The 21,979-nt window shown below is 54.6% G+C and overlaps 6 protein-coding genes and 1 non-coding gene across 7 annotated transcripts; 4 read left to right on the forward strand and 3 right to left on the reverse strand.

Moving 5' to 3' along the window:
- Positions 1 to 200: 200 nt before the first annotated feature.
- On the forward strand, positions 201 to 273 carry BDY24DRAFT_t105. The gene has a single exon. It is a non-coding gene; the product is annotated as a tRNA-Ala (tRNA).
- A 595-nt stretch (positions 274 to 868) lies between these two features.
- Positions 869 to 3,278, reverse strand: BDY24DRAFT_404063 (uncharacterized protein). The gene is made up of 12 exons (XM_076642456.1): positions 3,120 to 3,278; positions 2,646 to 2,716; positions 2,508 to 2,546; positions 2,385 to 2,394; positions 2,299 to 2,314; positions 2,185 to 2,221; positions 1,998 to 2,087; positions 1,794 to 1,898; positions 1,652 to 1,683; positions 1,325 to 1,519; positions 1,008 to 1,109; positions 869 to 891 (listed from the first exon to the last, which is right to left on the reverse strand). The coding sequence occupies exons 1-11, from the start codon at positions 3,128 to 3,130 to the stop codon at positions 1,026 to 1,028; spliced, it is 690 nt and encodes a 229-aa protein (XP_076492382.1). The 5' UTR covers positions 3,131 to 3,278; the 3' UTR covers positions 869 to 891; positions 1,008 to 1,025.
- A 217-nt stretch (positions 3,279 to 3,495) lies between these two features.
- BDY24DRAFT_226706 (uncharacterized protein) lies at positions 3,496 to 5,113 on the forward strand. The gene is made up of 2 exons (XM_076636596.1): positions 3,496 to 4,252; positions 4,339 to 5,113. Exons 1-2 carry the CDS (start codon positions 3,563 to 3,565, stop codon positions 4,900 to 4,902), a joined length of 1,254 nt encoding a protein of 417 aa, XP_076492383.1. The 5' UTR covers positions 3,496 to 3,562; the 3' UTR covers positions 4,903 to 5,113.
- Positions 5,114 to 9,284, forward strand: BDY24DRAFT_226773 (TRAPP II complex). Its single transcript, XM_076636597.1, has 9 exons — positions 5,114 to 6,002; positions 6,113 to 6,308; positions 6,413 to 6,545; positions 6,625 to 6,716; positions 6,794 to 7,273; positions 7,396 to 7,665; positions 7,764 to 8,243; positions 8,330 to 8,516; positions 8,605 to 9,284. The coding sequence occupies exons 1-9, from the start codon at positions 5,324 to 5,326 to the stop codon at positions 9,106 to 9,108; spliced, it is 3,021 nt and encodes a 1,006-aa protein (XP_076492384.1). The 5' UTR covers positions 5,114 to 5,323; the 3' UTR covers positions 9,109 to 9,284.
- A 437-nt stretch (positions 9,285 to 9,721) lies between these two features.
- Positions 9,722 to 12,409, forward strand: BDY24DRAFT_419107 (ATP-NAD kinase-like domain-containing protein; the record flags this gene model as incomplete). The annotated part of the gene is made up of 10 exons (XM_076643934.1): positions 9,722 to 9,953; positions 10,361 to 10,693; positions 10,767 to 10,827; positions 10,892 to 11,004; positions 11,064 to 11,147; positions 11,216 to 11,295; positions 11,371 to 11,455; positions 11,550 to 11,947; positions 12,034 to 12,118; positions 12,213 to 12,409. The coding sequence occupies 10 exons, from the start codon at positions 9,722 to 9,724 to the stop codon at positions 12,407 to 12,409; spliced, it is 1,668 nt and encodes a 555-aa protein (XP_076492385.1).
- A 387-nt stretch (positions 12,410 to 12,796) lies between these two features.
- BDY24DRAFT_429354 (GSK family serine/threonine-protein kinase) lies at positions 12,797 to 16,396 on the reverse strand (the record flags this gene model as incomplete). Its single annotated transcript, XM_076644068.1, has 12 exons — positions 12,797 to 13,242; positions 13,327 to 13,433; positions 13,527 to 13,723; positions 13,817 to 13,986; positions 14,057 to 14,098; positions 14,246 to 14,383; positions 14,502 to 14,559; positions 14,655 to 14,765; positions 14,867 to 14,950; positions 15,099 to 15,151; positions 15,375 to 15,521; positions 16,357 to 16,396. The coding sequence occupies 12 exons, from the start codon at positions 16,394 to 16,396 to the stop codon at positions 13,202 to 13,204; spliced, it is 1,188 nt and encodes a 395-aa protein (XP_076492386.1). The 3' UTR covers positions 12,797 to 13,201.
- Positions 16,397 to 17,176: 780 nt separating this feature from the next.
- Positions 17,177 to 21,093, reverse strand: ERG7 (lanosterol synthase ERG7; the record flags this gene model as incomplete). The annotated part of the gene is made up of 20 exons (XM_076642788.1): positions 17,177 to 17,274; positions 17,396 to 17,423; positions 17,497 to 17,511; positions 17,715 to 17,900; positions 18,017 to 18,150; positions 18,227 to 18,315; positions 18,383 to 18,488; positions 18,578 to 18,726; positions 18,820 to 18,952; positions 19,023 to 19,140; positions 19,211 to 19,226; positions 19,319 to 19,402; positions 19,494 to 19,780; positions 19,852 to 19,925; positions 20,003 to 20,064; positions 20,138 to 20,195; positions 20,261 to 20,421; positions 20,495 to 20,609; positions 20,679 to 20,811; positions 20,917 to 21,093. 20 exons carry the CDS (start codon positions 21,091 to 21,093, stop codon positions 17,177 to 17,179), a joined length of 2,223 nt encoding a protein of 740 aa, XP_076492387.1.
- Positions 21,094 to 21,979: the final 886 nt, after the last annotated feature.

A 21,979-nucleotide genomic window follows, 5' to 3' on the forward strand; every position in this document is an offset into this window, starting at 1 on the left:
AACTCTGCGGTCCCCCACCTCACCTCACAACGCACCAAAAACCCCTTCCCTAATAACCTCTCCCCTCTCTTTACCAACCTGACCTCGATTCCCGCTCTTTCGTACACCAACCAGTCCCCGAGAACTCCAGCACTGGATCTAGACAGGAAGGGCCGAACGATCAACATCCAAAGTTGTCAGTTTTTCTGTCTATTTGAGTCGGGGGTTTAGCTCAGTTGGTAGAGCATACGCTTAGCATGTGTAAGGTCGTGAGTTCAATCCTTACAGCCTCCATTCTTTTTTGGCTCCTGAACCTTTGTTTTGAAGGAGGGGGAGTCGAGGGGGTTTGATTCTCTTTCTTCTTGCCTTCGTGCGATTTTTTCGAGTTGGTTCTCGAAAGATATATAGACTGCGCGAGTCAGACGAAGATGTGAAAGTCAACGGAAGGTCCAGGAGGAGGAGGGTGAGATGGTGAACGATCAAGTGAAGAGAAGAGGGTTGTCGCTTGTCGTTTTGGTCCTTGGGGGTCCCAGGGTGGGAGAGAAAGAAGATTTGAGAGAAGGAAAGAAGATGACAGAAAGCTTGGTAAAACTATCGGAATCTGGTTTGTAGAAGAAGAATGTCAGAAGAAGGAGCCAGCGCAGAAAGGCAGTTGGCCGTCGCTCGCGTCGATTCGGTCGAGATCAGTTTGCTTCTTTCTCACTTTCAGTCTTGCCCTGAAACCCTTTCGACTGCTATTCTTCTTTTCGGTTCCAAGTGTAATTGAACTCATCAGTATCATACTCATGAGCAATCGCGTCGTCTCCCCTTCCATGCTCTCTCTCCCCTTCGCTCCATCTTTCGCTCCTCCCAGCCGTCCCATCCCCCGCTTTCCCTCTCCCACCTCGATCCGCTTCCCAGCTTCCTTCAAAGCTATACCAGCCAACCGAGCACGCCAATCAACAACTCGTCAGCTTTCTCTTTCCCTCTTCGTAACCTCCTCTCACCTCTTCCTCGGCGCGTCGAAAACGAAACGAAACGAAACGAACAGCCAAACTCACCCTCGTTCAGGGCTGCTGCTTCTTCCCCGTTCGATAGTTGCTCTGCTCGAACTGCTCGGCGTCGTCGTAGCCTCCCGAGAGCATGTCGGCCTGTTGGATTGGACGAGGTGGGAGGGGAGGCGACGGGAGGTGAGGTTGAGAAGAGGGACGGAGAGTGTGAGAAGGGGAGAGATGAGGAGAGAGAGAGAGAGGATATTCAGCGTTGTTTTGAAAGCCCGAGGAAAACAGAGTAGAGGCGAAGGAACGAGTGAAGAAGAGCTTCAACCGTCTGAAGAAGAAGAAGAAAAAACGCGAACGAAGCTCACCATCGAACTCGCCCCACCGGGACCTTCCCTCACCCTCCTCGAAGGTCTGAAAGCAGTCGGTTTAGGAGCCCATTCGTCCACCGGAGCGGCGACGGGAGGGAGTTCGAGAGCTGGAGCAGGAGTGGGAGAGGAAGGTTGGGTTGCGACGGGTTGAGCGGAGTACTTTTCGGCGTGAGGAGTTGGGGGTGGTGAGTTCTGGATAGATCGTTGGGGAAAGAGGAGAGGGTTTGAGGGTTAGGAAGAGTTTGGCGGAATGAGAGAATAGGCGATGAAGGAGGAGAGGCAGAAGAGGCCAGAAGAGAGAGAAGAGGACGAGACGAGACGAACCTCGGCGGGAGGAGCAGCGGCTGGGGAATCGTCTGAACAACATCCACACAAGAAGACGAGCGAGCGGTTAATTAGCAAGCTCCGTTGACCGAGGAAGAAGAACGCGAAACAAGGAAAAGAACACATCAGAAACGAAACGCACCCTGCATCTCATCTCCAAACAAACTCCCACCAGGTTGCTCTCTCACTCGTCGAGAGGGTCTAGCGGAGTTTCCGATGAGCGAAGTAGAGACGTCGGACATGGGAACTGGAAGCAAAAAAAAAAGCAGAACGAACAATCAGCTTCGCCTCTTCGTCGTTCTTCATTCCTCCCTGCTCGTGGACGGGAAGCGAGAGAGAAACCCACCATCAACGCCTTCCGAACCTTCTGGGAAAGAATCGGAAGCAACTGGGGTAGCAGTGGTGGTGGTGGCGATCTTCCCGAAGGTTGCGTACTCTGAATCAGGAGAGAGACGAGCGGGGAAGCAGGGACAGGAGGACGGTCAGCGAGTTGTCGAGGAGTGGAAACAAAAAGCGAGACGATTACGACGCACTGGGAAGCTTGTTGACCTCGGTGAAGTTGGGCCCGACCTGTTGGGAGAGGGTGAGGAAGGGTAAGATCAGCGCACGCGCGTAAGGAGAAAAAGAAGAGGGACCGAGCAACGAACGGTGACGCCGACGGATCTGAGGGACGAGGGAGTTTGAGGGAAGTCAGCGAGAGTCGATGTGTCCAGATGATGAAGTCGCTACTGACTTCAAGAACTCTTGCGAAATAAGAGGGAAAGAGAGGAGAAGGAAACAAGGAGTGAGCATCGCGTTCGTGCGAGTGCGAGCTCTTCCGGCCGCATACGAGCGAGCATGACCTGAACGAACGCACCGAAAAAGTTCCTCTTGGTGAAACAAATCGAGGACTTGTCTGCGAACCGACGATCAGTCCGAAGTAGATCAGCTTGAGAGAGAGAGAGGAGAGCGACGCGAGGGTCCGAGCGAAAGGAGGAGAGACGAGTGGACGAACCCCAGTCCAACATCGCGATATCTGAAGCCCAGTCTCGAGGCTTGTCCATGTCGATGGTGATGGGGGTGAATCTGGAGGAGAAGCGAAACGAGGGAGGGGATCAGCGAGAGCAAAGGAGGAGGAGGAGGAGATGGATTGTGAGCTCGATCGTTGTTGTCTCGAGGAGGGTCCCTGCAGATTGAGAGATAGGTAGATGAGGACTTCTAGAGCGAGGAAAGATGGGATAGAGAGCTGAGTCTGAAGCTCGATGTCTTTGAGGCAGAGCAGCGGCAAGGGAGAGGGAGGAAGACGACCCAGGAGGGCTGACGATGATCGACCCTCCGACTTTCCTCCCTCCCTGCTTACCAGCTGGGTCTCCACTCCTGCCCCCAACGAAAAGGGACACAGCGTCGCAAGGACCGCATCCCACATAGTCTCGCTTCATCTTGCAGAGCTTCCCAGAGACGAGAAAGAAGACGAGAAGATGGAACGAACGTCGAGGTCATGTTGAGTATTCGTCTCTTTGTTCGATTGTGGACTTGAGGTTAAGGAGTGTTGAGCGTCTGAAGAGCTGTAGTCGAGGGACTGAGGGTAGCGAGGAGTCGTAGGGAGTGAGAAAGGATGAAGTGGAGGAAGGGAAGGAAGGTCGACGTTTGAGGAAGGAAGGGGAAGAGAGCGGAGGGACGAGAGAAATCAAGATTGGGAAGCGCGTCTTCCTTGCCGACCAGAAAAAGAGGCGAAGAAAAAGACGGGATGGTGAATTTGCAAGGATGGCAGTCTGAATCGTTATTGTGATTAAAAATGAGCTCAAACATTTTGACTCCGAGCTTGAGGCCGGAGGAGAGGAGGGCTGAACTCGAACAGCGAGCTTGACCTTCAACCATCACTCCCTCCCTTCCTTCCTTCCCTCCTCCTTCTTCCCTCTCCTCCTTCACAGGATGGATCCCTCCTCTCCCCTCTCTCTCGCCTCCATACCCATTCTCCTTATCCCCATCGGTCCCGTTCGACAGTCGACCTGGTCGAAATGGTCCTCGCTCGTTTGCTCCCTCTCGTCCCTCTCCCAGTCCGACATCCCTCTCGATGGAAACCTCCGACGATCCAGATTCTTCCCTTCCTTGACCCCCTCCGTCCACGCTTGCTCCTCCTCCTCCTCCTCCGCAGCATCTATACCTTCTCCTAAATCCAACAGTTCGAACCAGCTTCACCTGTCGTACTCGCATTCGATCCCTCCTCCTTCGACCCCGTCTTCAACGTCGCTCTCCCTCTTTCGACCGTCCACTCAGATCCTGGCCGTCGTAGGAATCGTGGATCTCGGAGAGGGTGGGACGACGGGTGGGTTGGCGATGGCTCGGAGGCTGATGGCCGCGAAGGTGGAGGAGTTGTTCCCTATGGGAGGAGGAGGAGAGGGCTACCCTCTCGTGTCGAGGTGTTTCGGGGTGGAACAAGCGGACGACGAAGGAGAAGGAGGAGGCAGGGAAGTAGAGATTGATGGAGGAGAGTCGTCGAATGGAGCTCAGAAGGGAGACAGCGTAGTAGTAATCCCTTCTCAGTTGGCAGATCCTAAGCTGTTCGTAGGAGCTTTGTTAGGGGAGATGTTGGGCGCTCTGCTGGCTGAGCTCGCAGACGTCGTGAGTTCAGCCTTCCTTCGTCTCGCCTTCTTAGCTCGCTCTTGTAGCTCACTATATCGACATCTGCTCTCCTCTTCCTACTCCAGGCCACCATTCTCGAATCTCCCTCCGGTCTCGCTCTCCTTCAACAATCAACGCTCCCTCCCTTCTCGATCCTCCCTCGGACATCCCCTCCCACCCCGACGTCCTCCTCTCGACCTTCCCTCACAAACTACAACAACCACGTCTCCCTTCCCTCCTTACCCATTCAAAACTCGTCCTCTTCCTCCACCTCCCCAGTCCCACGCTCCTTCTCCCCTCATCGATCAGAAACGCTTCCCACCAACGCGCCTTCCTCCCTTGGATCAGGACCTCCTCCCTCCTTCTCGAGATCAAACTCAACTCTCTCCGTCAGCAGCTCAAGAACAGGATCTCCAGGACTCTCGGATACAGGAGGAACGCCCGTCAAAACTGGATTCGGAGGTCCTGGAAGGAAGAGGATCGTTTCAGCCGCTCCTTCGATGAGCTCGTCAGCTTCAACTTCCTCCTTGACTCTGAACGGCAGCTCCTCGTCGCATACGCCTTCGGGAGTAGGAGCAGCCAGGTTGGCTACGTTGATTGGGAGTCTGCATTTGATCTGTGGGAGGTTGGGCGACGCTGTTCTTTCGTGAGTCGAAGCCAACAGCCGAAGGGACTGAAGGAGACGCGTGAAAGCTCACCTTCCCTTTCCTTCTCTTCAGCTTCAACGACTCCCTCTCCCAATTCTCCAAACTCCCCTCCTACACCGAATCCATCTGGCACGCTTCCACCCTCGAAGGTCTCTCCACCGCTCTCCTCCTCCTCTCCGCTCGATCCCTCCCTCCTTCGTCCAACTTGCCCTCCCTGCCGATCCACGAAACCATCACCAACCACCTCACCCTCGCTCTCTCCCTCTACCACAAGGCTATCCCTCCGCTCTCCCAGCATCAGTCCTCCTCGGCGAGAGATCCGCTACCGGCACTGTATACGTGGTGCTCGCTTCGACATGCGAGGATCCTGTCGGCGATCCATCACTCGGGAGAGGGAGGAGAAGCGGAGGAGCCTGTTTCGGTGATGAGCTTGAAACTGCCTCCTCCTTCGCCATCAACATCGACTCCTTCGTCTTCCAAACCTACTCCCTTCCCTCTCAAACGAACCTCAACAACAACAACACCCTCAGCTTCCTCTTCCTCTCCTCCCTCCTCCTCCGTCGTCGTCCCCAAAGGAGACGTCGCTCGTCAAGCTTCCAAAGTCCACGGCCCTTGGCTCGCCTCCCTCGAAGGTCGAGAACGTCTCGTCGTTCTCGGTCATCTCTCCTCCCTCATGCGTGGGCTAGGGATGAAACGACGAGAAGGGATGTTCGCTCGAGAGCGTCTCGCAACGCTCGTGGATCTGATGGTCGACGCGAGGCAGCGATCGGTCGTTCAGCCGAACGTGGACGAACGAGAGCAGGGTGGTGGGAGTGGAGAGGTGGGAGTGAGAGTGGGAGCGGGGAAGGATGGGAACGAAGCGGTTTTGAGGGTGCTGAAGGGGGTGTTGGAAGGGTTGGGGGTGGATCTGGAGGAAGGGGAGGGCGTTTGGGATGTGGATGGAGGAGGAGCAGGAGGAGCGAGGAGGATGGATGTTGGACGAGGAAGTGGGGGTGGAGAGGGAGAGGAAGAAGGTGGGAGTGGAGGGAGAGGGAGGTTCGGGTGGCCGGAGCTGCAGTTGAGGGCGATGAGGGACGCGATTGGGATTGCGGAGGTGTTGCCTGGTTCGTTTCCTCCCCATTCTACTTCGGTCGTCTTCTCTCGACCAAGTACCTCTTCTGTCTTCCGACTTCTATCTGACCACTTTCTCATCACTCTTGATTTTCCTCTACAGACCACGCCTCCGTCGTCCTCTTCTCCCTCACCGCCCTCCGAACCCTTCACCCTTTCATCGTCCCTGGAGAACAAGCTCATCTCGCTGCCCTCTTCCCTCGGGCCCTCGCTACCGCTCGTCGGAGAGGAGAACTCGTTGGAGAAGGGAAGTTGAAGTTCTGGGCGGGCTGGATCGTGCTGAGTTTGGAGGTTGGGAGGTGAGTTCGACGCGTCTCGTCTTCTCTCTTCGATTTTGTTTTTCTCGTTCGAGTTCAACAGCTCGGTTACTGACGCTTCCTTTTTTTTTGGTTGCTTTCGGTAGCCTGCCGCCAACTCACGTACCGATCGAGCATGGGATCCAGGATAGGACGATCGCTCAGTCGCTCACGGCGACCGGACTCGTTCGAGATCCGTTCTTGTACAACCCGAGATCGAAGTCAGCTTCGCTTACCAAGGTACGTCTACTCCTCTTGCTCGTCTACCGTGCTCTCTCGAGACTTTTGAACTGACTCTCTTGCTCTCTCTCTTTCACAGTCGATCGTCGTTCAAAACGAAACTCTCGAATTCCTCATCACCCTTCAAAACCCTTTCGCTTTCGAGCTCGAGATCCAGGATATCCGTCTCAGGTGAGCTTGCTATCCTTCCTTTTCACTCAATATCGTACTGACTTCCCCCTCTTTCTCGTTCCTTCCTCCTCTCGCAGCACCACCGGCGTCCCCTTCACCTCCCACCCTTGCCCAGCCATCCTCCTCCCCAACGCCTTCCAAACCATCCGAGTCACCGGTTTCGCTTCCTCCCCGGGGACCCTCACCGTCCAAGGCTGCTTCGTTCGACTTCCCGACGGTTCCGAAGCAGAGTTCTTGCTCCCCGTGCACGACGCCGCGGAGGAGAAGAGGCAGAGGAAGAGGGAGAGCTTGAACGTCGAGAGGGAGAGGGCGATGAAGCTGAGAGGGATGGAGGCGAGACCTAGCGAGAGGAGGAAGAGGGAGTCGGAGATTCTAGAGAGTGGGATTGGAGGTGGGAAGGAGACGGAGAAGGAGGTTGTGGGAGGGAAGGGGAAGGAGAAGGAAGTGCTGCCGGTGCAAGGGTTCTTGAGTTGCGAGGTCGTTCCCGAGCAGCCTTTGGTGAGGATTCGGGGGAGCTCGTTGACGCATGGGGCGATCATGCTTTACGATGGAGAGGAGTGAGTCTGCTTCCTGTCATATCTTCCCTCTTCTGGTTTCGATTCGTCGTCGCGTCGCGTCTCAACCCTGACCTCGTCCCTTCCCTTCCCTTCCCTTCCTTCCTTCCTCCCTCCTCCCGCAGATCAACCATCCGCATCACCCTCGAAAACACCTCGTCCCTCCCCGTCGATTTCGTTCAGCTCTCCTTCCAGGACTCAACAACAGGTCGTTCTCAAGCCATCATCTCGGAAGGGGAACGAGACCTCTCCGCCGGAGAAGCCTACGAGATCGAGTCAGATCTGGTGAATCGGCCGGTGTTCAAGTGGGATCAACAGAAGGGAGAGTCGATTAGGATCCCTCCTGGGGGTGGAAGGCAGACGATCAACGTGAAATGCTTGGGGAAGGTTGGATGGTGAGTCTTCTTTTTTTTTCGACGCGTCTTCGTTTCGTTCTCGAACTCGACGAATCGCTGACTCTTCTTCGAATTCGGTTTCGTGTCGTTGGTTATAGCGTCCACGGCTCCATCATCATCAACTACGCCTACCTCGATCGACCAGGCCAAGATCGACCAACGAGCTACTTCCACACTCGTCAAATCACCTTCCCCCTCCTCATCTCCGTCTACCCAACCCTCGAATGCACCTCCCTCGATATCCTTCGTCTACCCACGTCTTCCAAGATCCTCGCTACGACTCCTTCGGCTTCCGGATCGACTTTGAAGGAGCTCGGAGAGGAACCGCTCGAGGTTGCGTTGAGGAGGGAGGAGGACGAGGAGGATCATTGTCTTTTCGCTGTGGACGTGCGGAACGTTTACGGACAGCCTTTTGAGGTTACTTTTGAGAGAAAGGAAGGCGAGTCTTTCGTTGTATTCTTTTTTTTCGAGCAGAAGGTAGGCAACGCTGACTTTGATGTCTCGTTTTCGGTTCGTTCCCTCTCAGGCGACGCACCTTTCTCGTCGACGCGTCTCATCCCTCCTGGATCGACGGAACGGTGAGTAACCCTCTCCTTCCCCCCCATACTACTCCTCCGTACGTACGCCTCACTGACCAGCCCTCCTCACCTTTCCCTTCGTTCAGGATCGTCCTCCCCATCCATCGAATGCTCCTCCCCCGTTCGAAATCCTCCTCGCCCATCCCCTCCCTCGCCGAACGCCAGTTCGTCGTCTCTCGGTCCACAGCCTCCAAGGCCGAGGAGTCTTTAACCCGGAGCCTCTTCTGGTACAGAGAGGAACTCCTTTCTTTGGTGCAGGCTTCTTGGAAGGAGGTGAGAGTCGACGCGTCCGTTTCGTTCCTTCTTTCCTCTTTCCTGACGGTTTCGTTTCTTGATTTTTTTCTTTTCTTTTCTTTCGCAGCCCGGCACCTCCCGCAAAGGGACCCTCTCCCTTCGCTCCCAACGAGTCACGGAGCCTATGCTCGAGGTGCTTCGAGCGGACGAGGTTGTGCTTCGACTGGACGTCGACGGTCCTCTTTCTTTTACGAGTTCGAACGGGACTCCTCCCGTCGTTCCTGCCAACGATTTTTTCAACGTCAACGTTCGGATCAAGAACCGTTTAGGTACGCTCTCCTCCTTTTCTTCTCTGCTTCTTTCCTCCCCGACCCCCAAAAAAACTTACCCTCTTCCCCTACGACCTTCTTCCCAGCCCATCCCCTCCACCCTCTCCTCCACCTCTCCCCTCTCTCCCTCACCCCTTCCCACCGAACCTGGGCTTCCACTCCTCTTTTACCATCCTCCCTTTCATCTTCTTCTTCTTCGTCGGCGGCGAACAACGATCCAGCCAACCACCACTTTGTGCACGACGGCTCGCTCTCCAAGATGCTTCCCTCTAGGTTGGAACCGGGAGAGGAAGCGACCGTGACGTTCAAGGTGGCGTTGCTCGCGGAGGGGAGGTTGGCGTTGAGGGTTGGGGTGGAGGAGATTAGGATTGGCAGGAGGGTGAGAAGAGGAGGGGAGAAGCGGGAGGAGAGGGAGGAGGAGGCAGAGGGAGAGAAGGGCGTTTGGTTTTCGGAGGTTTTGGAGGTTAGGGTTGGCGATGCAAAGTAGAGGGGGATTGCAGTGGTTATTTTGACGCTCAGTCTTTGCGTTACAAGGAGAAAGGAAGGGAGAGAGATAAGATGGGTTGAAACGAGGACGCGACGGCGAACGCGACCCTCTCTCGTTCCATTTCGAGACTTGCTTTCCTAAAGGGACTCCATTCAAACTAGTAGTTATGAGCCCTACATTAATCTTCAACGCCCTCTGCACGTCTTGCAGCAGATTTTTTTTTTACTCGAAAGGGGGGGTGACGTCGACCCCTGAGTTGGCCGAGCTCCTTGCCCAAATCGAGTTGAGTCGTTCTCAGTCAGCTGGCTCCTTTTTCTGGAGTTGCAACCAAACTGCCACCATCGATTCTTTCGCATACTCTCCTCCATATCCGTCCCTCCTCTCCAATCCTTCCTCTCTCCTTTGGAATAATAAAAAAAAACTCCTCCATGTCCCTCCCTCCCAAATCCATCCGGCGTCGCCTCTCGCTCTCGTCGACCTTCTCCCACTCTTCTCGTCCAGCACCACCGGACCTGCCACCGCCAACTTGTACGGACTCGTTGATCTGTAGTCTACAGGGGACCAAGACGAGCGTCGTTCTGAGGTTGGTGAAGGAAGGGAAGGAGGTCTGGGTGATGAAACGGCAGGAGGGAGGAGAGGAGGAGGAGGGTGGAGGGAAAGGTGAGTGATCTGGGAGAGGAAGGACAGCAGGGAGGGAAGGAAAGGTTTTCTTCTAGAGCTTGAGAGAGAGAGAAGCAGAGAAGAGAGGGCTGAATGAGAGGGAAGGGGGAAAATTTGCAGGGAAGACGCATGGGAAGAGGGAAGGAAGGCCGAGTCGGAGTTGCTTCCGACGATGTTGAGCTCGACCTCTCCGATCTTCCGCGTCGTTTGCTTCCTTCGTCTTGCTCCTCGTTCTCGCTCGCTTCCATCTCTTGCAGCCCAGCCCCATCTCTCCATTCTCTCGTCCCTCCTCTCCGCTTCTCTTTGCGAAAATTTGAACAGAAAAGCTGACGTTGAATCATCCCTCTTTCCTCTTCACTCAACCCCGCCCCTTCCCCTCCTCGTTTCGTCTATTTCCCTCTCGACAGCAACCCGCCTCCTCTTCAAAATCCCCACCCTCCACATCCTCTCCGTCTCCCACTCGTCTTCAAACCTCATCCACCTCACTTACCTCTCCAACGCACCTTCCTACACCCCTACCCATCTCTTCCTCAACCTCCCCTCCTCCTCGACCTCGCCCTCGCCGACGCCGTTCTTGAACGCTCTCAACGAAGCATCCTATCCCAAGGGAATCAAGCAGAAGAGGAGGATCTTGTTGATCGTGAACCCTGCTGGTGGGAAGGGAAGAGCTGTGAAGGCTGCGAACAATGTGATCAGGCCGATTCTGGAAGCCGCTGGGTGCAGCAGGGTAGAGGTGATTTGTGAGTCTCTTCTCATTCGAACGACGCTGAGAGAAGAAGTACTAACGGTCTGTGTCGTTTTGGTCGGGATTAGATACGACTCACAACGGACACGGACGAGAGATCGCGAGGGATTTAGACGTCGACGCGTTCGAGTGAGTCGTCCCTCTTCCTCTCTCTCTTTCCTTCCTTCCGCTGACCCAATCCGTACTTCTGTAGTGTGATAGGAACAGTGTCAGGCGACGGCATCATCCACGAACTCTACAACGGTTTCGCTGCGAGACCGGACGCTCTCAAGTGTTTTCGACTGCCCGTCGTTCCCGTTCCAGCTGGTTCGTTTCGTTTCCTCTCCCTCTCGTTTCTTCTCCTATCTAACACGAATGGTCTACAGGCACGGGCAACAGCCTCAGCATCTCCATCCACGGCAAGATCGATGGGTTCTCGATCCCTCTAGCAGCTCTCAACCTCGTCAAGGGTTCGTTCTTCGTTTCCGGTTCGTCGACGCGTCGTTGCTGAGCTGATTTCTTTATTCGGTTGGTTCAGGAATCCCCCTCGTGATGGATCTCTGCTCGGTCACTCAAGGAGATAAACCGAGGTTGATCAGTTTCCTTTCGGTCGCTCTCGTTCGTCCCGACCGACGCGTCGTCCTTTTCTCTCTCTTCGACTCGCTGACCTCGTTTCTTCGTCGTCGAAACAAGGGAGTCATGGCCGACCTAGACATCGGAACCGAAAGTCTTCGCTGGATGGGAGATACCCGCTTCGTCTACGGTTTGCTTCGAAACAGTTCGTCGGCTGCACTCGTCCTCTTCCCCTCCTCTTCCCCTCCTCTTTCTCAACCCTCCCCGTCTTGCTTTTCCTTTCCTTCGGTTCTTCGCAGCCATCACCATGCCCACCTGGCCCGGCTCCCTCTCCATCAAACTCCACCAACCCCACCCTTCCAAAACCGACCTCGCCACTCAACTTCGAGCTCGACTCGCTGCGTCCCACCTCAACTCTCCTTCCGTCTCCTCTACCTCCGCCGCCAAGGGAGCTGTGTTGAGAGAGCTGGAGGAGGACGAGGGGCCGTTGCCTGAGGCGCTGAGGATGAACGAAGGAGAGGAACAAGGGGAGGGGTGGGTGAGGATCGTCAGCGGAGCGGAGACGGAGGGAAAGGGAACGAGGGAGGACCTGCTCTACGTATACGCTGGGATCCTGCCGATGGCTTCGAGGGATCTGTTGCAGTGGCCGTTTGCTGCGCCGGGAGAGGGGTTGATCGATGTGGTTGTGCAGCCTCAGGTGAGGCTCAAGTCGTGTCGCGTCGCGTCGCGTCGTTTTCTTCGAGCCTGACGTTTTTCGTTCGTTCGTTTTGGTTGGAAAAATAGGTCCCTCGGACAACCTTGCTGAGGAACGTCGCTTCCGCAGACAGTGGGAGTGTCGTTCTGGAGCCTTCGCAGAAGTATTACAAGGGTACGTCCTGCTCTCCTTCCTCTGTCTCTTCTCCTCTTCTCTTCCCTCCCCACTCACTCACCTCTTCCCTCCTCTTGCCCTCTCGTTTTACTAGCCTCCGCCTTCCACATCTCCCCCTCTCCCTCCTCAGGCCCTCAACTCATCTCCATCGACGGCGAAGCTCTCTCCTCCTCGGACGGCCCTTTCACCGTCGAGTGTCTCCAGGGGTTGGGGAGGACGATGGGGCTGAGAGGGAGGTGGGAAGGTGGGGATGATTTTTGGAAGAAGGGAGGGTTGAGGGAGGGGAAATGAGTTACGGGAAGGAGGGGGAGAATGAGACGCGGGAGGGTTTAGAAGGGAGATCTTTCTGGGTTTGGCTTTTTGGGTGTGTTTTGGTTACGAATCTTATGACTACGCTTCTCTGTTTTAGATTCCACTCTTCGAGGCTTATCCTTCGGGCGACAGAGAGAAAGAGAGAAAGAACGAAAGGAGGTCGCGTCCTCTCGTCCCGTCGCGCCTTCCGACTCTCGTCTCTCGTTCTCACAGGCGAACGAATCAGGTTGATACACGCTACAGAAGAGAAACGAGAAACGAGAAAGGCAACCAACCACCCGAGGCTCCAACCTTTGTTGAACCAGAGTACCAAAACGCAAGACCGCCAACGCGTCCCTTCGTGATCCCTCGTTGGCCGAGGGTTCGAAACGAACACGAGAGAGAGAAAGTTAGAGAGAAGAGAAGAGAAGTTTGATAAGAGAGACCGCCGAGAAAAAACGAAACAGAAAGCAAGAAAAAAACAAACGAATAAGAGAAAGGGAAGCAAAGCAGAGAGGGGAGGAACGACGAAGAACGAGGAGGGAGGGGAGAGAGCTATGTTTGAGAGCGAGGGAGGGTAGGTAGAGAAGAGCAAAACGAAACGAGGTGAAGAAACGAGACGAGAGGCTACAGGGTGAGGGGGAAGTATGGAGAGTAGGGAGGTTCCGGGAAGGGGGCGTAAAGAAGAAAGGAAAGGAGACACGTGAAGGGCCGTTTGGGGAGAGACACAGGTAGGGAAGTGAAGGAAGCAAAGCTCGTCGTTTCGGATCGTTTTGGGGGTAGCCAGATTGCTTAATCGAGAGTGATCCGGAGCTGGTCGGTGGGTATGGGGACTGGAGGCGAAGGAGAGAGGAAGAAGGAAGTCAGGTCGAAGCCGCGGTCGAGGCGAAGAGAACGACGAAGAGAGAAGAACGCACCAAATCCAGCAAGCACGACTCCTCGCTCAGCGAGTTCGGCCTCGCACCACTGAGGAACGAGCAGAGGAATGAGATCCGGTCGAGTCGAAAGCTCCTCCCTCGTGAAGCTGTGTGCGAAAAAGAACGAAGAGAGACGCGTCAGATCCAACCAAACTCGAGCCCGGATCAAATCGATCGGGTTGAAGAAGGACGAGACTCACTTGAACAGAGGAGGGAACTCCCTTCCGCTAGGCATCTTCCCATCCGGCAGCCTCAACTCGTCGAAGAAGGGGTGGGTCATGGTCTCGTAAGCGGAGAGTCGATCTCCAGGGGTGTACTCGAGGAGTTTGGAGATGAGATCGATGGCGTCGGGAGCGGTCCGAGGACGGAAGACCTTGGAGAAGGGGTGAGGTTTGATCTGAAGAGAACGAGGGAGTAAGGGACGAAGAACTCGTCAGAGTGTGGCTCGAAATGAAACGAAGAGGAAGGGGAAAGACGAAAGGGAACGTACGGCAGGGAACTTGTGCTCCATGTAGTTGGGGTTCATCGTCTTGATCTGATCCCTCGTTGGTGTTCCGAGGACCTTGATGATCTCCACGAGCTGATCGATTCCACTCTCTCCAGGGAAGAGAGGCTGTCCGAGCATCAACTCAGCCATCACGCATCCCGTCGACCAGATGTCTGTTCGAAGAAGAAAGAAAGTCGTTAGCTTTCAAACTCCGAGTGTTCGAAAGAGAGAGAGTAGACTCACCGATGTTCGTCGAGTAGTTCACGGACCCGAAGATCAACTCAGCTGCCGAAACAAGAAAGGAAGGAAGTAGTCCGTCAGCTTCGAGGTCGTTGTCTCCGGCTCGTTCTCTCCTTCGTCTTGAGCTCGAAACTCTCAGTCCGCCTCTCTCACTCAGCCAGATCTCAATCAACCAGAAGGAGATATACTCACGAGCTCGGTAGTACCTCGAACAGATGTACGAGACGTTGGGCTCTCCGGCGACGAGGATCTTTGCACTTCCAAAGTCGATGAGCTTGAGGACACCAGTGGTAGGGTGGATGAGAAGGTTCTGAGGTTTGATATCACGATCTGAGGACGCCGAGAGAAGAGAAAAAGCAAAATGTCAGCTCAAGTCGTTTCGACGCGTAGGGACGAGAAGCGAAAATGTCGCTCTCGAGCTCATGAAGAAGAAGCGAGATGAACGAACGGCAGATTCCGACGGAATGGATGTAGGAGAGGGAACGGAGGAGTTGGTACATGTAGAGCTGTATGCGAGAAGAAGAGCAACATGAAGGAACAAAGTCAGCATCCGAAGCTCGTTCGAGAAGGGATTGGGAGCTCGAGCTCGACGAGAACGAACCTTGATCTGGATCATAGGCATCGTCTGCTTGAGCTTAGCGTAATGCCTGGAAGCTCGGTAGACGGTCTCGGGGATGTACTCGAGGACGAGGTTGAGGTAGACCTCGTCCTTCTGCAGAGAAACGCGTTTGGACAGCGAGGAAGGGAAAGATCGTCAGCACAAAGCCATCTCCTTCGATTCGAACGCGAAGACGATGAAGGAGATAAACGAACCTTCTCTCCGTTCGAGTAGAAGAAAGCCTTGAGGTCGACGACGTTGGGATGAGACACAGATCGCATAATCTGAAGCTCTCGGTTCTGAGAGAATCGAGGCGAGGCGACAAGGTGAACGAACAAGGATGATGCAATTTGGTCAGTTCTTCTCTCCTTTCCGCTGCCAGCACCGCCAGCCCAGCCTGTCTTCGCTTGGGAAGAGCAAGAGTAGGATCTCAGAATGAAGACGTACCTTGAACCTCTTGTCCTGCAACACCTTCTTGATGGCGATCTCTTCCTGCTGCTCTCCAGACGACGATCCTTCCTTTCCCTCCTCCTTCACAGCCGAGACTTCTGCTGATACCGAACCAAATTGGTGGGCAAAGGTCAGCCCTTTCGCTTAAAATCCCTACAGCTAGAGAACGCAGAACCTCGAACCCAAACGAGGTTTGAGAATCGAGCGGGAAGGGATGGATTTGACGTTCGAGCTTCGTTCGAGCTGAGAAGATGAGCGAAGGACGAGACTCACGACCACCCGAGACGAGCTTTGCAGAGAAGACGACTCCGAACGATCCGTTTCCGACGACTTTGCAGTTGGTGTAGGAGAGCTCTCGTTGAGCTCCCGTCTTTCCATCGGACCCGACGACCTTGATGATCTTGTGAGGGTCGTCGATGGCTGAAGAGAGATGGGGGTTGGGTGGGAGGGACGGAATGAAAAGGAGAGCCAGAGGTCAGTTTAGTTTGCTTGGGGCTCTAGGATGAGAGAGGAAGATGCGAAGGCACGGAACAGAACGAAGATGAGAAGGAAGGACAGGCGGAGGGGAAAAAGGAAGGGAGGAGAGGGAGAGGCGGGAAGGGAAAAGACAAAGGAACCCTCGAACTCTCCGAGCTCTTCGAAAGGCTTGGAGGTCTGCTAGAAGAGGAAAGAAAAGCTCCTCTGCCTTCTATCACCTCGAGGCTCGCGTGTTTTGTAGACGAGCACGCTCGACAGGAGGTTTGGTGGAGATAAGAGGGTAGGGAACGAGGTCGGATGACCCAAGGCTCATCGGCGGGTTCCCTTCCTTCCCCCTCGATGATGATGACCCTTCCTCGCGCGACCTGGCCCTCCTCTCGACTGTCCCCTAGAGCCTCAAGCTATAGGAGAAGCTGCTAAGGTTTTGAAGGAGCTCGGAAGCTCCCTGGTAGTTCCTTGGGAGCTTGGGAGGAAGGGACGAGGAGAGGTTTGTCTGTCCAAACACGGCGACACCTTCTCCTCCTCGTCTCCTTCTCTCCCATCCAGGACTAGAGGAGGCAGCATACGCTCACTCGAAGGAAGAGGAGCTGAAAGAGCTCTCGAGGATCTCGACTCGCTGTCGAACAAGAGGAACGAGAAACGAGCTCTGGGCTCGAGGAGGAAGGTCCCGTTCTCCTCCTCCTCCCATCTCCTTCCTCCTCTCTCCTCTCTCGCTTCTTCTCGAACCTCCTTCTAACCAGGTCTGCAGATGTAAGAAAGCAAAGAGAGGTGGACTAACCTGTGATCTTGACACCGTTAATAGGACCGTGATGAGCCATTGCGATGAGCTAAAGGAGGAGGGGTGAAGGTAGAGTGAAAGGGAAGCTGGCTGGCTGTTGATGGGCGTTGAAGTTCGTCCTGAACTGAGTTGGTGGTGAAAGAAGAAGAAGTCCTAGCGAGCGTTGATGTGTGTGTCCGAACGAAGGGAGCGATGGGTGGGGAAAGGGAGCGATGGGAGGGGAGTTGGGTTGGTTGGGAGGGTGGGAGAGAGAGGGAAGGGAACGAGATCGAGAGAGACGCCTCGACTCGACTCTTCTTTCGTCCGCTGACCTCACGATTCAAACAGAGGCAAGGAAAATGACCTTGCAGAGATGGTTGGCTCTTCTGTTGAGCTTGAGAAATTGTCTTCGAGCCTAGAGAGGATCGAAAGTTCCACATCTTCCTCGAAACAAGCAAATTCTGCACTAAACGAACCTCCCTACATAGGACTCCTCGAAGGAACGAGGTTCAAGGACCGCGTCAGAAAGAGCCTCGCCTCTGCCTTTCCCTCCTCTTTCCTTTCTCAGTCCTTTCGATCTCATGCTCGCTTTTGAGTCCGAGGAAAGTAGTCTAAGAGTGCTCGCCACCGACGCGAAAAAGGAGAGAACTGCAACTGCCGAACGGGCGCAAAAAGAAACTGCCGCACTCGGCCCATCTTCGTCCTTCGTTCGATCTTTCGCTCTCGTCGCGCTTTCTCGAAGTCGCGTCCCCCTTCTCTTCCGTCTCTTCTTCGACTTTGAAAACAGCTTGACTCTTCTGAATAGGATACATAAGTGGTCGGCTCTGAAGACGATACAAATCTAGGGAGCAGAACCGTTCCGAGGAGCCTCCCATTTCCCTTCGAGTTTCCATTTCGCCTCCGCGTCGAGTTCCTGGAGGTAGAGTTCTGCTTTGCCGACTGATGAGCGAAGAGAGGAAGAGAGTGTGAGGAGAGGGGTGGGTCGTCAGGTCGAGCGGAGGAGAGAGGAGAAAGGGACAGGAGCGATAGGAGAGAAGAGACGGGGAGGCAAAAGACTCACGAGCCCAGATGGTGAAGGAGAATTTAAACTGTCGAGAATAGGAACAGTAGAGTAAGTAAAGGACTCGTGAGTGGTTGGGGAGGGAAACAAATGGGACACACGTTCGGGTAGACGATCTGGTTGGAGGGACGCGTCGAAAGGAAAGCGTGCGTCGTTAGTTTTAATTTTCCTCGAGCGAGAACGAAGAACAGAGAAGGGAAGACTACGAGGGAAGAAGGTACTCACAGCACAGTTCTTGTTCTATTGCCCATCGAGAACAAGCAATCGCAAGTCAGCTCTCTCAGCTCATCAGCCTCGAACCCAAACTGGTCGAACTCACAAAGATCCCCTCGATATCTTCCTGAGCCCAGCTACCATCCTCCAACTGCCTCCCCATGATCACAGCCACAGCCCTCTCGATCGGTTCCCTCTCAGGATACCGGGCTGAGATAAGAGAGAGCAACGCCCACGAGGTTTGACAGACTTGAGAGACAGCGTGAGGGTGGTAGATTCCTGTGACACAGGACTGGTGGGACGTGATGAATGGAAAATGGTTAGCCAGAGTCGAGAGTTGAAGGGCGGGAGCGAAGAAGAAGGCGAGAAGGAGAAAAGATAACGAGGACGAGAGAGAGGTCGACGAACCATGTACGTCTCTCCCCATCCTCCGTCCTCCATCTGCTTGTTGAGGAGAAACGTGCATGCTCTTCGGACGGAAGAAGAGTTGGCGTAGGTCTCTCCTGCGAGGTGGAGGGACTCGAGGGAGAAGTTCATGGCGTCTGTGAAGAGGACGAAGAGGGCGATCAGCCTTTGTTCCTTTTCAACGGCCTCGAGCATAGACGAAGCGAGACGTACAGGTGAAGCAGATACCCCAAGAACCGAACCATGATCCATCTTCACGTTGAGAGGAGTGAATGTACTTGATTGCATCCCTGACTGTCGACCTTGAAAACGAACGAAGAAGGAGCGTCAGTTCGAACGAACAAACAAACGAGACGAGGGACGACTCACTCGATCTCCTTGCTTCGGTAATCCGGGAACTTCTTTGAGAAGACCTTGAGAGCAGAAAGGACCGAAGTCGTGCACTCGGGATAGTTGTATTCGATCATGATGTTTCCTGGAAGACGCGACGTCGGAACGAAGGCGTCAGTGCTTGCTCTCGCCTCGTTCTCTGCCTCTCGAGGAAACGGACAAAAGACGACTCACCGAAAACCTCAGCATGATTCAGCCACTCCAACCAAGCAGGTCCTCGAATGAGTTCGTAGCTGGCGAATCCTCCACCAGCGTTCTGCATCGTGAGAAGAGAGTCGACGGAGTCCATCATTCGACGGGGAGAGATGAGGTCGGAAGTGATGCTGCGAAAGACGAAGGAAGAGCGATGGATCAGTCTTTGTTGAGGCCATCAGAAGCTAGGAGACGACGGGGAAGAAAAAGCCGATTCGACGCACCCAAGATCCTGCAATCCCAAAACAGCCTTGAGAGCTTCCGACGTAGTGTCGCTGACGAGATAGCTCTGCTCAGGAGTACTGAAAGGCCAAGCTCCTTTGGTGCAGTGTCTCCAGGCTTCCTTGTAGTGTCGAGCTGAAGAATCGGTGCCAAACGAAGCGGTTCAGCGGCGGATGAGAGGAAAGGAAAACTCGAGACGACTCACGGTTCTCCCTGATCTGAGCCTTATCGAGCCAACCGAGAAGGCTGACAAGAGACTCCTTGTTGGCAGGTTCCTTGGCGAGACCAGTCTCGACGAGAGCTTGAGCGATGAAGGCGGCGTCCTGAAGAGAGAGAAGGGTCGGGAGGTCAGAACTCGACGCGTCGAGTGGAACGGAGGGAGAGAGAACGTACCCATGCTTGACTTCCACTGCGAAGAGGAATTACGCGGAAAAGTCAAAAGGTCAGCTTCGAGGCGAAACAGGGAGAACGAGAACGAGGGAGGAAGGAGGAAAGACGAACTTGGTTCCCGTCATCATCAAACCCTCCCTTCCCATCCACAAGAAATCCTCCGCCGTCTTTCGATGAGTCTTCATCGCCTCCGAGCTTCAAAAGGAACAATCGAGTCGCGACGAGACGATCAGCCAGAGCCTCTCAACCCTCTCTCAAAGAGGAAAAGGAAGAACAGACGACTCACTCAGGTCCATCCTCCAAAAATCTCACCACCATCCCAAAGCACTTGCTCACAGGTCCTACCGTCTGACAGTTCGTGTTCTCGTCCTCCATTCGGACCATATTGTACAGCCGCTTGCTCGCCATCGTCCTGAGGAAGGGAAAGAAGCGAGGGACAATCCATTCGAGGGCTCCTAAAGGGTAGGAGAGGGCGGTGAAGAAAGGGTGATGAGGGTAGTAGAGATCGATGGGTGAGATAGCGGCGGAGAGAGTGTGGAAGGGAACTTGATCGTAGGGTTCAAGGTAGAGTTCCTGCAGAGGAGGAAAACGAGGGTCAGCTTGAGCAAAACGAGGAGCATGGGAAGAGAGAGAAGTAGACGGACGGAACGAAGCTCGAGAATGAGGGGTGTGATGGGAGTTTGGAACTTCTTGGAGTAGAGGTAGGCCATCGGGAAGTCTAGGTCGAGAAAGAGGAACGGCGAGGTTAGTCTCGAGGACGGAGAGGGGAGGGACGCGAAGAGAGACGCGACTCACAAACGTTCCGAACGTGAATCCACCATCGCCAAGGGTGGAAGGGGATCCACTCGGGGAAGAGACTGTTGGAAGACGATCGTCAAGTCAGTGAAGGGTTCGGACTCGACAAGAAGAGAGAAAGAAGACGAGACGAACATCAACTCAGGACAGATCGGACTCAGCCCTTCCCACTTGTAGCAGTTCAAGATCGCCACTGAAAACCCAACGAGGCCCAAGTTCAGTACCTGTCAAATTAGTAGCATAGCAAGATCGACTCACACCAAGCCTTCCCCCAACTCGGCACGACTCCAGCTCCTCCCATCTTGTGCAAGTTCTCCCTCGCCTTCGCACAAACGGGATGCTCAGGACCGAGACCCAGGATTCTGAGCGACACGTAGTTGAGAGCTGTTCCAAAGACGGTCGGTTTTGAATGGGTGTGACTGAGGGAGTTGGAGAGAAAGGGATGGAAGTCAGACGCGTGAAAGGAAAGAGGGTGAGAAGTTCGAGACGCGCATTCCCCAGCCTCCCTCTTCGACGTTGGCTCGGTTGCAGAGGTATCGGATCATCTCGAGTCGTTGAGGTTCTGAGAGAGGTTTGGACTTGGTCACGTAGAGTGCGATGATGAGACCTGATGGGAAGACGAAGAGAAGAGAGGTGAGTCGAGAAAGCGACGAGGGAGAAGAGGAGAAGAACGAACCTGGAATGAGGAACAGCGGTCCTCCGTACTCTCCAGCCCAGTGTCCATCGTTCGATTGGATGGTCTTGTAGAACTCGTATCCGTTTCGAGCGGCCTCCATGGGAGTTTCAGCCTTTTTGAGCGGTGGTGCGTCCTGGTCGACGCGAAGGGAGAAAGGAGGTCGAGACCGCGAGGATCAGCACTTGCGACTTCCTTCAGCGTATCGACGAGGAAACAGATTCGATAAGAGTGTGCTCACCGTCTGCAAACCCAACCAGTATTTATCTTCAGCCGTCTGAGGCCAAGCGAGACGTTCATCCTCCGAATCGAGGTAGATCCACTCGTGTCGACCGTGAGAACCGTGCGAGACGCGAAGACGCCAGTTGGCGAGAGGAGTAACTTGATTGGGAGGAGCGGCGTAGGAGTAGTCGGGCATGGGAGGAAGAGGTCCTGGAGCGAGATCCTGAGGACGGAAAACAACAGATGAAAGTCAGCGGGCGAATTTGAGGAGGAGAGGAAGATGGCGCTGAGACCGCTGGTCGAGTTATAGTGGACTTTTCGACTTCCTCTCAATCTGAAGCAGTAATTCAAAGTCCATGATCCGGATCAAGGCCGTCGTAGATCACTGGGGGAGTTTCGGCAGCAAGAGTAGAGCTCGAAAGTGAGCTCGACTCGGGAGCTTCACCCTTCGTTCGACCTTCCATCTCCTTTGCTTCCCCTCAGGCCCTCCAACCCCTTCAGGTCAACGAGAATCCCCTGACCAGATCTCTCGAACCACCTCGTCTATCCGACACCCTTACAGGTCTACCACGAAACCGAGCTCGAACGAGCGAAGGAGACGAAGGATGAGCTCACCTTCTGATCTTTCCCTCCCCCTCCAAACAGACCTCCCCAGACTTTCGAACCAACCCAAATGGTGGCAGCACTGAAACAGAGAATGAGAAGAACGTCCGAGTCTCCTGTCACTCCTTCGGGGATGAGGAAGACCTTGCAGACGAGGTTGGTGAGGGAGAACATTCGGAGGGAGAGAGGTGAGGTCGAGGGGAGGTCGAAAGGGTGAAGGCGACTAGCTGCAGCCGGAAGCTTTGGCCTTCTTGAAGCGAAGGGAGTTGGAGAGGAGAAGGGTGCGATGGGAGGTTCTTGTTGTTCCCTCAAGTCTCAACGATGTCGTGGTTGGAGGAAAGGACAAAGGAAGGAAGGAGGGGAAAGTGGAACGAGCGAGCTCAACGTCTTCGAGACGAGGCCGCGCTCTCCCCTCTTTCTTTCATTTTCTACTGATTTTTTCTAAGCGTCTAAGTCACAGGGTGTACAAGTGCTCTCTG

The sequence above is a fragment of the Mrakia frigida genome, assembly GCF_051309035.1.
Source record: "Mrakia frigida strain ATCC 22029 unplaced genomic scaffold BDY24scaffold_49, whole genome shotgun sequence".
Classification (NCBI taxonomy): domain Eukaryota; kingdom Fungi; phylum Basidiomycota; class Tremellomycetes; order Cystofilobasidiales; family Mrakiaceae; genus Mrakia; species Mrakia frigida.

Coding starts and splice junctions, on each gene's coding strand:
- BDY24DRAFT_404063 (XM_076642456.1), bottom strand. Junction 2,547..2,645: donor TATCGCGATGTTGGACTGGG/GTTCGTCCACTC, acceptor GTCGGTTCGCAG/ACAAGTCCTCGATTTGTTTC. Junction 2,088..2,184: donor CGAGGTCAACAAGCTTCCCA/GTGCGTCGTAAT, acceptor CTCCTGATTCAG/AGTACGCAACCTTCGGGAAG.
- BDY24DRAFT_226706 (XM_076636596.1), top strand. CDS start 3,563: ATGGATCCCTCCTCTCCCCTCTCTCTCGCCTCCATACCCATTCTCCTT. Junction 4,253..4,338: donor TGGCTGAGCTCGCAGACGTC/GTGAGTTCAGCC, acceptor TTCCTACTCCAG/GCCACCATTCTCGAATCTCC.
- BDY24DRAFT_226773 (XM_076636597.1), top strand. CDS start 5,324: ATGAGCTTGAAACTGCCTCCTCCTTCGCCATCAACATCGACTCCTTCG. Junction 6,309..6,412: donor CTGAGTTTGGAGGTTGGGAG/GTGAGTTCGACG, acceptor TGCTTTCGGTAG/CCTGCCGCCAACTCACGTAC. Junction 6,717..6,793: donor ATCCAGGATATCCGTCTCAG/GTGAGCTTGCTA, acceptor CTCCTCTCGCAG/CACCACCGGCGTCCCCTTCA.